This window comes from Oncorhynchus mykiss, chromosome 18 (assembly GCF_013265735.2).
Source record: "Oncorhynchus mykiss isolate Arlee chromosome 18, USDA_OmykA_1.1, whole genome shotgun sequence".
Taxonomy (NCBI): domain Eukaryota; kingdom Metazoa; phylum Chordata; class Actinopteri; order Salmoniformes; family Salmonidae; genus Oncorhynchus; species Oncorhynchus mykiss.
This window is the reverse complement of record NC_048582.1, coordinates 46,105,034-46,118,956: the sequence shown is the minus strand read 5'-3', so window position 1 is coordinate 46,118,956 and position 13,923 is coordinate 46,105,034. Positions and strand designations below refer to the sequence as shown.

Sequence of the window (13,923 nt, the reverse complement as noted above, 5' to 3'; positions counted from 1 at the left end):
CGGCCTTGGTCGCACCTGGCGGTGGATTTTCTTACCGACGTCCCCCCTCACAGGGTAACACCACAATCCTGGTCATTGTGGATCGTTTCTCTAAGTCCTGCCATCTCCTCCCTCTGCCCGGTCTCCTACAGACTGTGGAGGCCTTGTTTACGCACGTCTTCCGGTACAACGGGGTACCTGAGGATATAGTGTCTGATCGAGGTCCCTAGTTCACTTCGAGGATCTGGAGGGCGTTCATGAAACGTCTGGAGGTCTCGATCAGCCTTACCTTGGAGTTTCATCCCGAGAGTAATGGGCAGGTGGAGAGAGTGAACCAGGATGTGGGCAGGTTTCTGCGGTCTTATTGCCAGGACCGGCCGGGGGAGTGGGCAGAGTTTGTGCCCTGGGCCGAGATGGCTCAGAATTCACTCCGCCACTCCTCCACTAACCTCTCCCCCTTCCAGTGCGTACTGGGGTACCAGCCGGTTCTGGCGCCTTGGCATCAGAGTCAGACCGAGGCTCCTGCAGTGGACGACTGGTTCAAGCGCGCGGAGGAGACATGGGATGCCACCCAGAAAATCAGCGCAGACTCACACCGTAGTGAGGACCCGGTGCGGACCGGGTCTGGCTCTCAACCCGAAACCTGCCCCTCCGCCTGCCCTGCCGGATGCTGAGCCCACGGTTTGTGGGGCCATTTAAAGGCCGGAAGTGAGTGAACGAGGTTGGTTACAGGTTACAGCTTCCCCCCAATTACTATATTAACCCCTCGTTCCATGTGTCTCTCCTCGGGCCAGTGGTGGCTGGTCCACTCCAGGAGTCTGTGGTGCGGGAGGTTCCTCCGCCTCCTCTGGACAACGAGGGGACCCCAGCGTACTCCGTTCGCTCCATACTGGATTCAAGGCGTCGGGCGAGGGGCCTTCAGTACCTTGTGGAGTGGGAGGGCTACGGTCCGGAGGAGAGGTGTTGGGTTCCGGTGGAGGACATGTTGGACCTTTCAATGCTGCAGGAGTTCCACCGTCTCCGGCTGGATCGCCCTTCGCCTCGCCCTCCGGGTCGTCCCCAAGCCGCGCGTCAGGGAGGGGGTACTGTCACGACTCCCGCCGAAGTCGGCTCCTCTCCTTGTTCGGGCGGCGCTCGGCGGTCGACGTCACCGGTCTTCTAGCCATCGCCGCTCCACCTTTCATTTTCCATTTGTTTTGTCTTGTTTTCCCGCACACCTGGTTTGCATCCCCTCATCACTCTATGTGTATATTATCCTCTGTTCCCCCCATGTCTGTGTGTGTAATTGTTCGTTACGTTTATTTGTGTGATGCGTCAGACTGTTTTTATCCGGGTATTGTTTTGAACACGTGGTATTGTATTGTTGTACATTATTTTGTGTGACTAAGTGCGCTATTCGCTTTTGCCTTTGGCTGGAGTGTTGTGACGCTGTTGCGTCCGACTGTTTTGCTTCTGCCAATTACAGTGTGCCTGTTCACTCATCTCTGCTCTCCTGCACCTGACTCCAGTTGACCAGTTGCGCACACAGCCTGACACCCAGACACCCTTCACCACCACTGGTCCCCCGTCTCTCCCTGCAGGGCAGAACCAGGGTTTCCTGGTCGATTCCTCATTTCACGAGTTTAAGGACCAGACGTGAAATGGGTTTAGAATATTTATTAAGGAAATGGAATGGATGTGAGAATGAGGATTCAGTGGGGAAATGAAAATGAACTGGATGAAGTTGAGGGCTACGGATGAAGGATCCAGAGGGGCTGACTCTGTAGGGTTTGGCTTGGAGTCTCAGGTAGACATCACTGTCAGGCCGTGGTAGTTAGGCTGGTGTGGTAAAGGCAACATAAGTAAAATGAGAAAGGAGGTGGGGAAAGGGGGGAGAAGGGATGTGACACAAAACAGGAGGAATGACTCGTCAGATTAAAGTAGGATGGTAGTGGTGATTAATTCTTAAAGGTCTAAGCCGTTGGGGGGGGGCTTTACTACTATATGGCCTGAACTACAATAGCCCAGAGAAACACATTGAACAACACATTCATAAATTACAAAAAACTTTGTCAAAAAATGTATCATAAGAAACAAGGTTTTGAAGTGTCTGACCTATATCTAGGAGATATAAGAAAGCTCAGGAAATTAGTTTCCTTTTTTATATACACATATTTAACCCCTTTTTGGGGTTGGCACAAAACTACCTTCATACTTCCGTACCAGTTACTTTCAGATGAGTCCCGTGACACTTGTGGGGGTTGTAGAGCATCTCCATGTCCATAGAGTAGTCATAATAGTTTGTAGGTCAACCTGTACGGACGTCACAGACTTTTTTGTGAGAAGACTGATTTTGGAGACGTCTCATAGTCTGACAAACAGCGGTCTAGCACTGCTAGACATCTCTAGCTTAAATTTACGGATTTTGATGGGGATTTTTTTATTATGTTACTTAATCAAATCAGAATGCATTTGTCACATGCGCTGAATACAACAGGTGTTTCACCTTACCGTGAAATGCTTACTTTCAAGCTCTTAACCAATGGGGGGGTCAATGTAAATAGTCCGGGTGGCCATTTGATAAATTGTTCTGCAGTCTTAGGGTTTGGGGGTAGAAGATTGCACCAGTGCGACAATCGACTCTAGGGGCTTAAGGAAAGTGAGAATAGGTATTGAGGCAGATTAGCAGTTAGTAGCAGCTGGAACTTGTTTGAGGAGTTACGTTCAAGACAACTAGTTAAGTGTTGCAAACGGTCTTTGAGGCTGATTGGCAATAGTTAGCAGCTACTGCTTGTTAAATTGCTAGGAAGCTGCATTCAAGACAACTAGTTAAGTGTTACATTCAAGTCTGTTCCTTTCTCTTACATTTTTGTTAATTCTTGACACCATCAAAAAAACACCCCAACCTCTGGTGTCTTGTGTCGTTTTGGAGATCTGTGCTAAATTGAAATGCCACAGATTGTAAAGAGAAAAAAGGTGACGTTAGTATGTTTGTGGGCTGAATCCTAATTTTATCACCTTGGCCTATAATTTGTCAAGAGCGTTTTCGTTGTGGAGAATGGCCATAGACTTGCCTTGGCTGAATGTGAACAATACGGTGAAATGTTCTGTGTTTCTGTGCATTTAACAGTAAACCCGGACCTTTCTGCTGGATGGTGGAGCTCTGATGTCCTTTCATGTAGAAATAGATCCCAGGGGGTCTTCCTGCTTTTCTGTTTTTAGTATAAAGCTAGAGTTGGTTCTGGGAATACTGGAAGTTGAAAGCTGTTGAAGGGAATTTTTTTTATCACATATGATCATTCATTTACTCGGCGGTGTTTGTATTTGCATTCATGTCTCCTGTTTGTTTGCTGTCTAGGGAAATGATTGAATGGACAGGCAGTGAATGCTAGATGCACAACTCACTGACCTCACACTGTCAACCGCAGAAGAGCAGCTGGATGCATTTACTCGGCCATCGTTAAGTTGACAGGACCATCCTGGATTGTGTACCACCATTTAATTACGGTGTTATTGTTCAGCAGACGTGTCATGGACATACACAAGGATTCCTCATCTATGTGATTTTTGTCTGACCGAACATTTTTTTCTACAGAATGCCAAGGCTTTCCCTTCAAACTATAAGGAACTACTATTCTGGTCAGCTTTTTTACTCTGAGATGTTGTTGTTTTCCAACAGAGTGAAGAGGAGCCTGTAATTGTGATGAGGAAGACAGGGACTGTTTCTGTTCATCAGAGGAACCCGGTATTCAGCCTGTTAGAGCCACGAAATCTCCAGGGGAGGAAATATTCTCAGACATCACTTGGAAATTGGAATTTTCAATAAGTTTTCTCTGTTTTTCCCTTCCTTCCACCTCCCAGACAACTAAGTTTTTAATCTACCACTACACCATGTCTCTATCGAAGTGGAGGAAGATCAGGGCAATTACTGTGTTTTCATGCATTGTAACTTTCACCACGTTCCTCTTCAGTTACACGTTGAGAGATCCCTCTCTGTACTTCTTCAAATACGCCATCCGCAAGTCGGACAGCTTCTTCTCTAAGGGCCAGTGTGGCTGTCGACAGTGTATGACCGAGCTGGAGGACGACCCCTGGTTCACTGAGAGGTTCAACCTGTCTGTCCAACCTCTGATGTCTAGGAGGAACAGCCTGCTGACTGACGACACATACCGCTGGTGGCAGGTGAGATGTTACCACTGCTAGGGTTAGGATTGAACTGGGATGTGGACATGAAGCTAGGGTTAGTTTGAACCAGGATGTGGACATGAAGTTGGGCTAGGGCTGAACCAGGATGTGGACATGAAGCTAGGGTTAGTTTGAACCAGGATGTGGACATGAAGCTAGGGTTAGGGCTGAACCAGGATGTGGACATGAAGCTAGGATTGGGGTTGTGCTAGGGTTAGGGTTGAAATGGGATGTGGACTTGAAGCTAGGGTTAGTTTGAATCAGGATGTGGACATGAAGCTAGGGTTATTTTGAACCAGGATGTGGACATGAAGCTAGGGTTAGGATTGAACTGGGATGTGGACATGAAGTTAGGGTTAGTTTGAACCAGGATGTGTACATGAAGTTGGGTTAGGGCTGAACCAGGATGTGGACATGAAGCTAGGGTTAGTTTGAACCAGGATGTGGACATGAAGCTAGGGTTGGGGTTGTGCTAGGGTTAGGGTTGAATTGGGATGTGGACATGAAGTTAGGGTTAGTTTGAACCAGGATGTGTACATGAAGTTGGGTTAGGGTTGAACCAGGATGTGGACATGAAGCTAGGGTTAGGGTTGAACCAGGATGTGGACATGAAGCTAGGGTTAGGGTTGAACCAGGATGTGGACATGAAGATAGGGTTAGGGTTGAACCAAGATGTACACATGAAGCTAGGGTTAGGGTTAGGGCTGAACCAGGATGTAGACATGAAGCTAGGTTTAGGGTTGAACCAGGATGTGGACATGAAGCTAGGGTTAGGGCTGAATCAGGATGTGGACATAAAGCTAGGGTTAGTTTGAACCAGGATGTGGACATGAAGCTAGGGTTAGGGTTGAACCAGGATGTGGACATGAAGCTAGGGTTGAACCAGGATGTGGACATGAAGCTAGGGTTAGTTTGAACCAGGATGTGGACATGAAGCTAGGGTTAGGGTTGAACCAGGATGTGGACATGAAGCTAGGGTTAGGTTGAACCAGGATGTGGACATGAAGTTAGGGTTAGTGCTTAACCAGGATATGGACATGAAGTTAGGGTTAGGCTTGAACCAGGATGTGGATATGAAGCTACGGTTAGGGTTAGGGCTGAACCAGGATGTGGACATGAAGCTAGGGTTGAGGTTAGGGTTAAACCAGGATGTGGACATGGAGCTAGGGTTAGGGCTGAATCAGGATGTGGACATGAAGCTAGGGTTAGTTTGAACCAGGATGTGGACATGAAGCTAGTGTTAGTTTGACCCAGGATGTGGACATGAAGTTAGGGTTAGGGCTGAACCAGGATGTGGACATGAAGCTAGGGTTATGGTTGAACCAGGATGTAAACATGAAGCTAGGGTTATTTTGAACCAGGATGTGGACATGAAGCTAGGGTTAGGATTGAACTGGGATGTGGACATGAAGCTAGGTTTAGTTTGAACCAGGATGTGTATATGAAGTTTGGTTAGGGCTGAACCAGGATGTGGACATGAAGCTAGGGTTAGTTTGAACCAGGATGTGGACATGAAGCTAGGGTTAGTTTGAACCAGGATGTGGACATGAATCTAGGGTTAGGGCTGAACCAGGATGTGGACATGAAGCTAGGGTTGGGGTTGTGCTAGGGTTAGGGTTGAATTGGGATGTGGACTTGAAGCTAGGGTTAGTTTGAACCAGGATGTGGACATAAAGCTAGGGTTAGTTTGAACCAGAATGTGGACATGAAGCTAGGGTTAGGGTTGAACCAGGATGTGGACATGAAGCTAGGGTTAGGGTTGAACTAGGATGTGGACATGAAGCTAGGGTTAGGGTTGAACCAGGATGTGGACATGAAAATAGGGTTAGGGCTGAACCAGGATGTGGACATGAAGCTAGGGTTGAGCCAGGATGTGGACATGAAGCTAGGGTTAGTTTGAACCAGGATGTGGACATGAAGCTAGGGTTAGGGTTGAACCAGGATGTGGACATGAAGCTAGGGTTGAACCAGGATGTGGACATGAAGTTAGGGTTAGTTTGAACCAGGATGTGGACATGAAGCTAGGGTTAGGGTTGAACCAGGATGTGGACATGAAGCTAGGGTTAGGGTTGAACCAGGATGTGGACATGAAGTTAGGGTTAGTGCTGAACCAGGATATGGACATGAAGTTAGGGTTAGGCTTGAACCAGGATGTGGACATGAAGCTAGGGTTAGGGTTAGGGCTGAACCAGGATGTGGACATGAAGCTAGGGTAGGTTTGAACCAGCATGTGGACATGAAGCTAGGGTTAGGGTTGAACCAAGATGTAGACATTAATCTAGGGTTAGGGTTAGGGCTGAACCAGGATGTGGACATGAAGCTAGGGTTAGTTTGAACCAGTATGTGGACATGAAGCTAGGGTTGAGGTTAGGGTTAAACCGGGATGTGGACATGAAGCTAGGGTTGAGGGTAGGGTTAAACCGGGATGTGGACATGAAGCTAGGGTTGAGGTTAGGGTTAAACCGGGATGTGGACATGAAGCTAGGGTTAGTTTGAACCAGGATGTGGACATGAAGCTAGGGTTAGGGTTGAACCAGGATGTGGACATGAAGCTAGGGTTAGGGTTGAACCAGGATGTGGACATGAAGCTAGGGTTAGGGTTGAACCAAGATGTAGACATGAAGCTATGGTTAGGGTTAGGGCTGAACCAGGATGTAGACATGAAGCTAGGGTTAGGGTTGAACCAGGATGTGAACATGAAGATACGGTTAGGGTTAGGGCTGAACCAGTATGTAGACATGAAGCTAGGGTTAGGGTTGAACCAGGGTGTGGACATGAAGCTAGGGTTAGGGCTGAATCCGGATGTGGACATAAAGCTAGGGTTAGTTTGAACCAGGATGTGGACATGAAGCTAGGGTTAGGGTTGAACCGGGATGTGGACATGAAGCTAGGTTTAGTTTGAACCAGGATGTGGGCATGAAGCTAGGAATAGGGTTGAACCAGGATGTGGACATGAAGCTAGGGTTAGGGTTGAACCAGGATGTGGTCATGAAGCTAGGGTTAGAGTTGAACCAGGATGTGGACATGAAGCTGGTTTAGTTTGAACCAGGATGTGGACATGAAGCTAGGGTTGAGGTTAGGGTTAAACCGGGATGTGGATATGAAGCTAGGGTTGAGGTTAGGGTTAAACCGGGATGTGGACATGAAGCTAGGGTTGATGTTTGGGTTAAACCGGGACATGGACATGAAGCTAGTGATGAGGTTAGGGTTAAACCGGGATTTGGACATGAAGCTAGGGTTGAGGTTAGGGTTAAACCGGGATGTGGACATGAAGCTGGGGTTGAGGTTAGGGTTAAACCGGGATGTGGATATGAAGCTAGGGATGAGGTTAGGGTTAAACCGGGACGTGGACATGAAGCTAGGGATGAGGTTAGGGTTAAACCGGGATTTGGACATGAAGCTTGTGTGGAGGTTAGGGTTAAACCGGGATGTGGACATGAAGCTAGGGTTGAGGTTAGGGTTAAACCGGGATGTGAACATGAAGCTAGGGTTAGGGTTGAACCAGGATGTGGACATGAAGCTAGGGTTAGGGTTGAACCAGGATGAGGACATGAAGCTAGGGTTAGGGTTGAACCAGGATGTGGACATGAAGCTAGGGTTAGTTTGAACCAGGATGTGGACATGAAGCTAGGGTTAGGGTTGAACCAGGATGTGGACATGAAGCTAGGGTTAGGGTTGAACCAGGATGTGGACATGAAGCTAGGGTTAGTTTGAACCAGGATGTGGACATGAAGCTAGGGTTAGGGTTGAACCAGGATGTGGACATGAAGTTAGGGTTAGTGCTGAACCAGGATATGGACATGAAGTTAGGGTTAGGCTTGAACCAGGATGTGGACATGAAGCTAGGGTTAGGGTTAGGGCTGAACCAGGATGTGGACATGAAGCTAGGTTAGGTTTGAACCAGCATGTGGACATGAAGCTAGGGTTAGGGTTGAACCAAGATGTAGACATTAATCTAGGGTTAGGGTTAGGGCTGAACCAGGATATGGACATGAAGCTAGGGTTAGTTTGAACCAGTATGTGGACATGAAGCTTGGGTTGAGGTTAGGGTTAAACCGGGATGTGGACATGAAGCTAGGGTTGAGGTTAGGGTTAAACCGGGATGTGGACATGAAGCTAGGGTTGAGGTTAGGGTTAAACCGGGATGTGGACATGAAGCTAGGGTTAGTTTGAACCAGGATGTGGACATGAAGCTAGGGTTAGGGTTGAACTAGGATGTGGACATGAAGCTAGGGTTAGGGTTGAACCAGGATGTGGACATGAAGCTAGGGTTAGGGTTGAACCAAGATGTAGACATGAAGCTAAGGTTAGGGTTAGGGCTGAACCAAGATGAAGACATGAAGCTAGGGTTAGGGTTGAACCAGGATGTGAACATGAAGCTACGGTTAGGGTTAGGGCTGAACCAGTATGTAGACATGAAGCTAGGGTTAGGGTTGAACCAGGATGTGGACATGAAGCTAGGGTTAGGGCTGAATCCGGATGTGGACATAAAGCTAGGGTTATATTGAACCAGGATGTGGACATGAAGCTAGGGTTAGGGTTGTACCGGGATGTGGACATGAAGCTAGGTTTAGTTTGAACCAGGATGTGGGCATGAAGCTAGGGTTAGGGTTGAACCAGGATGTGGACATGAAGCTAGGGTTAGGGTTGAACCAGGATGTGGTCATGAAGCTAGGGTTAGGGTTGAACCAGGATGTGGACATGAAAATAGGGTTAGGGCTGAACCAGGATGTGGACATGAAGCTAGGGTTGAGCCAGGATGTGGACATGAAGCTAGGGTTAGTTTGTACCAGGATGTGGACATGAAGCTAGGGTTAGGGTTGAACCAGGATGTGGACATGAAGCTAGGGTTGAACCAGGATGTGGACATGAAGTTAGGGTTAGTTTGAACCAGGATGTGGACATGAAGCTAGGGTTAGGGTTGAACCAGGATGTGGACATGAAGCTAGGGTTAGGGTTGAACCAGGATGTGGACATGAAGTTAGGGTTAGGCTTGAACCAGGATGTGGACATGAAGCTAGGGTTAGGGTTAGGGCTGAACCAGGATGTGGACATGAAGCTAGGGTAGGTTTGAACCAGCATGTGGACATGAAGCTAGGGTTAGGGTTGAACCAAGATGTAGACATTAATCTAGGGTTAGGGTTAGGGCTGAACCAGGATGTGGACATGAAGCTAGGGTTAGTTTGAACCAGTATGTGGACATGAAGCTAGGGTTGAGGTTAGGGTTAAACCGGGATGTGGACATGAAGCTAGGGTTGAGGGTAGGGTTAAACCGGGATGTGGACATGAAGCTAGGGTTGAGGTTAGGGTTAAACCGGGATGTGGACATGAAGCTAGGGTTAGTTTGAACCAGGATGTGGACATGAAGCTAGGGTTAGGGTTGAACCAGGATGTGGACATGAAGCTAGGGTTAGGGTTGAACCAGGATGTGGACATGAAGCTAGGGTTAGGGTTGAACCAAGATGTAGACATGAAGCTATGGTTAGGGTTAGGGCTGAACCAGGATGTAGACATGAAGCTAGGGTTAGGGTTGAACCAGGATGTGAACATGAAGATACGGTTAGGGTTAGGGCTGAACCAGTATGTAGACATGAAGCTAGGGTTAGGGTTGAACCAGGGTGTGGACATGAAGCTAGGGTTAGGGCTGAATCCGGATGTGGACATAAAGCTAGGGTTAGTTTGAACCAGGATGTGGACATGAAGCTAGGGTTAGGGTTGAACCGGGATGTGGACATGAAGCTAGGTTTAGTTTGAACCAGGCTGTGGGCATGAAGCTAGGGTTAGGGTTGAACCAGGATGTGGACATGAAGCTAGGGTTAGGGTTGAACCAGGATGTGGTCATGAAGCTAGGGTTAGAGTTGAACCAGGATGTGGACATGAAGCTGGTTTAGTTTGAACCAGGATGTGGACATGAAGCTAGGGTTGAGGTTAGGGTTAAACCGGGATGTGGATATGAAGCTAGGGTTGAGGTTAGGGTTAAACCGGGATGTGGACATGAAGCTAGGGTTGAGGTTTGGGTTAAACCGGGACATGGACATTAAGCTAGTGATGAGGTTAGGGTTAAACCGGGATTTGGACATGAAGCTAGGGTTGAGGTTAGGGTTAAACCGGGATGTGGACATGAAGCTGGGGTTGAGGTTAGGGTTAAACCGGGATGTGGATATGAAGCTAGGGATGAGGTTAGGGTTAAACCGGGACGTGGACATGAAGCTAGGGATGAGGTTAGGGTTAAACCGGGATTTGGACATGAAGCTTGTGTGGAGGTTAGGGTTAAACCGGGATGTGGACATGAAGCTAGGGTTGAGGTTAGGGTTAAACCGGGATGTGAACATGAAGCTAGGGTTAGGGTTGAACCAGGATGTGGACATGAAGCTAGGGTTAGGGTTGAACCAGGATGAGGACATGAAGCTAGGGTTAGGGTTGAACCAGGATGTGGACATGAAGCTAGGGTTAGTTTGAACCAGGATGTGGACATGAAGCTAGGGTTAGGGTTGAACCAGGATGTGGACATGAAGCTAGGGTTAGGGTTGAACCAGGATGTGGACATGAAGCTAGGGTTAGTTTGAACCAGGATGTGGACATGAAGCTAGGGTTAGGGTTGAACCAGGATGTGGACATGAAGTTAGGGTTAGTGCTGAACCAGGATATGGACATGAAGCTAGGGTTAGTTTGAACCAGGATGTGGACATGAAGCTAGGGTTAGGGTTGAACCAGGATGTGGACATGAAGCTAGGGTTAGGGTTGAACCAGGATGTGGACATGAAGCTAGGGTTAGTTTGAACCAGGATGTGGACATGAAGCTAGGGTTAGGGTTGAACCAGGATGTGGACATGAAGTTAGGGTTAGTGCTGAACCAGGATATGGACATGAAGTTAGGGTTAGGCTTGAACCAGGATGTGGACATGAAGCTAGGGTTAGGGTTAGGGCTGAACCAGGATGTGGACATGAAGCTAGGTTAGGTTTGAACCAGCATGTGGACATGAAGCTAGGGTTAGGGTTGAACCAAGATGTAGACATTAATCTAGGGTTAGGGTTAGGGCTGAACCAGGATATGGACATGAAGCTAGGGTTAGTTTGAACCAGTATGTGGACATGAAGCTTGGGTTGAGGTTAGGGTTAAACCGGGATGTGGACATGAAGCTAGGGTTGAGGTTAGGGTTAAACCGGGATGTGGACATGAAGCTAGGGTTGAGGTTAGGGTTAAACCGGGATGTGGACATGAAGCTAGGGTTAGTTTGAACCAGGATGTGGACATGAAGCTAGGGTTAGGGTTGAACCAAGATGTAGACATGAAGCTAAGGTTAGGGTTAGGGCTGAACCAAGATGTAGACATGAAGCTAGGGTTAGGGTTGAACCAGGATGTGAACATGAAGCTACGGTTAGGGTTAGGGCTGAACCAGTATGTAGACATGAAGCTAGGGTTAGGGTTGAACCAGGATGTGGACATGAACCTAGGGTTAGGGCTGAATCCGGATGTGGACATAAAGCTAGGGTTATATTGAACCAGGATGTGGACATGAAGCTAGGGTTAGGGTTGTACCGGGATGTGGACATGAAGCTAGGTTTAGTTTGAACCAGGATGTGGGCATGAAGCTAGGGTTAGGGTTGAACCAGGATGTGGACATGAAGCTAGGGTTAGGGTTGAACCAGGATGTGGTCATGAAGCTAGGGTTAGAGTTGAACCAGGATGTGGACATGAAGCTGGGTTTAGTTTGAACCAGGATGTGGACATGAAGCTAGGGTTGAGGTTAGGGTTAAACCGGGATGTGGACATGAAGCTAGGGTTGAGGTTAGGGTTAAACCGGGATGTGGACATGAAGCTAGGGTTGAGGTTAGTGTTAAACCGGGATGTGGACATGAAGCTAGGGTTAGTTTGAACCAGGATGTGGACATGAAGCTAGGGTTAGGGTTGAACCAGGATGTGGACATGAAGCTAGGGTTAGGGTTGAACCAGGATGTGGACATGAAGCTAGGGTTAGGGTTGAACCAGGATGTGAACATGAAGATACGGTTAGGGTTAGGGCTGAACCAGTATGTAGACATGAAGCTAGGGTTAGGGTTGAACCAGGATGTGAACATGAAGATACGGTTAGGGTTAGGGCTGAACCAGTATGTAGACATGAAGCTAGGGTTAGGGTTGAACCAGGGTGTGGACATGAAGCTAGGGTTAGGGCTGAATCCGGTTTTGGACATAAAGCTAGGGTTAGTTTGAACCAGGATGTGGACATGAAGCTAGGGTTAGGGTTGAACCGGGATGTGGACATGAATCTAGGTTTAGTTTGAACCAGGATGTGGGCATGAAGCTAGGGTTAGGGTTGAACCAGGATGTGGACATGAAGCTAGGGTTAGGGTTGAACCAGGATATGGACATGAAAATAGGGTTAGGGCTGAACCAGGATGTGGACATGAAGCTAGGGTTGAGCCAGGATGTGGACATGAAGCTAGGGTTAGTTTGAACCAGGATGTGGACATGAAGCTAGGGTTAGGGTTGAACCAGGATGTGGACATGAAGCTAGGGTTAGGGTTGAACCAGGATGTGGACATGAAGCTAGGGTTAGGGTTGAACCAGGATGAGGACATGAAGCTAGGGTTAGGGTTGAACCAGGATGTTGACATGAAGCTAGGGTTAGTTTGAACCAGGATGTGGACATGAAGCTAGGGTTAGGGTTGAACCAGGATGTGGACATGAAGCTAGGGTTAGGGTTGAACCAGGATGTGGACATGAAGTTAGGGTTAGTGCTGAACCAGGATATGGACATGAAGTTAGGGTTAGGCTTGAACCAGGATGTGGACATGAAGCTGGGTTTAGTTTGAACCAGGATGTGGACATGAAGCTAGGGTTGAGGTTAGGGTTAAACCGGGATGTGGACATGAAGCTAGGGTTGAGGTTAGGGTTAAACCGGGATGTGGACATGAAGCTAGGGTTGAGGTTAGTGTTAAACCGGGATGTGGACATGAAGCTAGGGTTAGTTTGAACCAGGATGTGGACATGAAGCTAGGGTTAGGGTTGAACCAGGATGTGGACATGAAGCTAGGGTTAGGGTTGAACCAGGATGTGGACATGAAGCTAGGGTTAGGGTTGAACCAGGATGTGAACATGAAGATACGGTTAGGGTTAGGGCTGAACCAGTATGTAGACATGAAGCTAGGGTTAGGGTTGAACCAGGATGTGAACATGAAGATACGGTTAGGGTTAGGGCTGAACCAGTATGTAGACATGAAGCTAGGGTTAGGGTTGAACCAGGGTGTGGACATGAAGCTAGGGTTAGGGCTGAATCCGGTTTTGGACATAAAGCTAGGGTTAGTTTGAACCAGGATGTGGACATGAAGCTAGGGTTAGGGTTGAACCGGGATGTGGACATGAATCTAGGTTTAGTTTGAACCAGGATGTGGGCATGAAGCTAGGGTTAGGGTTGAACCAGGATGTGGACATGAAGCTAGGGTTAGGGTTGAACCAGGATATGGACATGAAAATAGGGTTAGGGCTGAACCAGGATGTGGACATGAAGCTAGGGTTGAGCCAGGATGTGGACATGAAGCTAGGGTTAGTTTGAACCAGGATGTGGACATGAAGCTAGGGTTAGGGTTGAACCAGGATGTGGACATGAAGCTAGGGTTAGGGTTGAACCAGGATGTGGACATGAAGCTAGGGTTAGGGTTGAACCAGGATGAGGACATGAAGCTAGGGTTAGGGTTGAACCAGGATGTTGACATGAAGCTAGGGTTAGTTTGAACCAGGATGTGGACATGAAGCTAGGGTTAGGGTTGAACCAGGATGTG

The 13,923-nt window shown here is 48.0% G+C and overlaps 1 protein-coding gene across 2 annotated transcripts in view; it reads left to right on the top strand.

Annotated features, from left to right (window-relative positions):
- Positions 1 to 13,923, top strand: part of LOC110496379 (CMP-N-acetylneuraminate-beta-galactosamide-alpha-2,3-sialyltransferase 1) — a 62,235-nt gene that overhangs the window by 23,775 nt on the left and 24,537 nt on the right. Inside the window, exon 2 of one of the 2 annotated variants that reach the window (XM_021572247.2) lies at positions 3,638 to 4,140. In XM_021572247.2, the coding sequence (XP_021427922.2) occupies positions 3,850 to 4,140 (291 nt within the window). In that variant the 5' untranslated portion in view covers positions 3,638 to 3,849. Of the gene's footprint in view, positions 1 to 3,316; positions 4,141 to 13,923 lie in introns of both variants that reach the window. The other variant, XM_021572246.2, reaches the window with a different exon arrangement.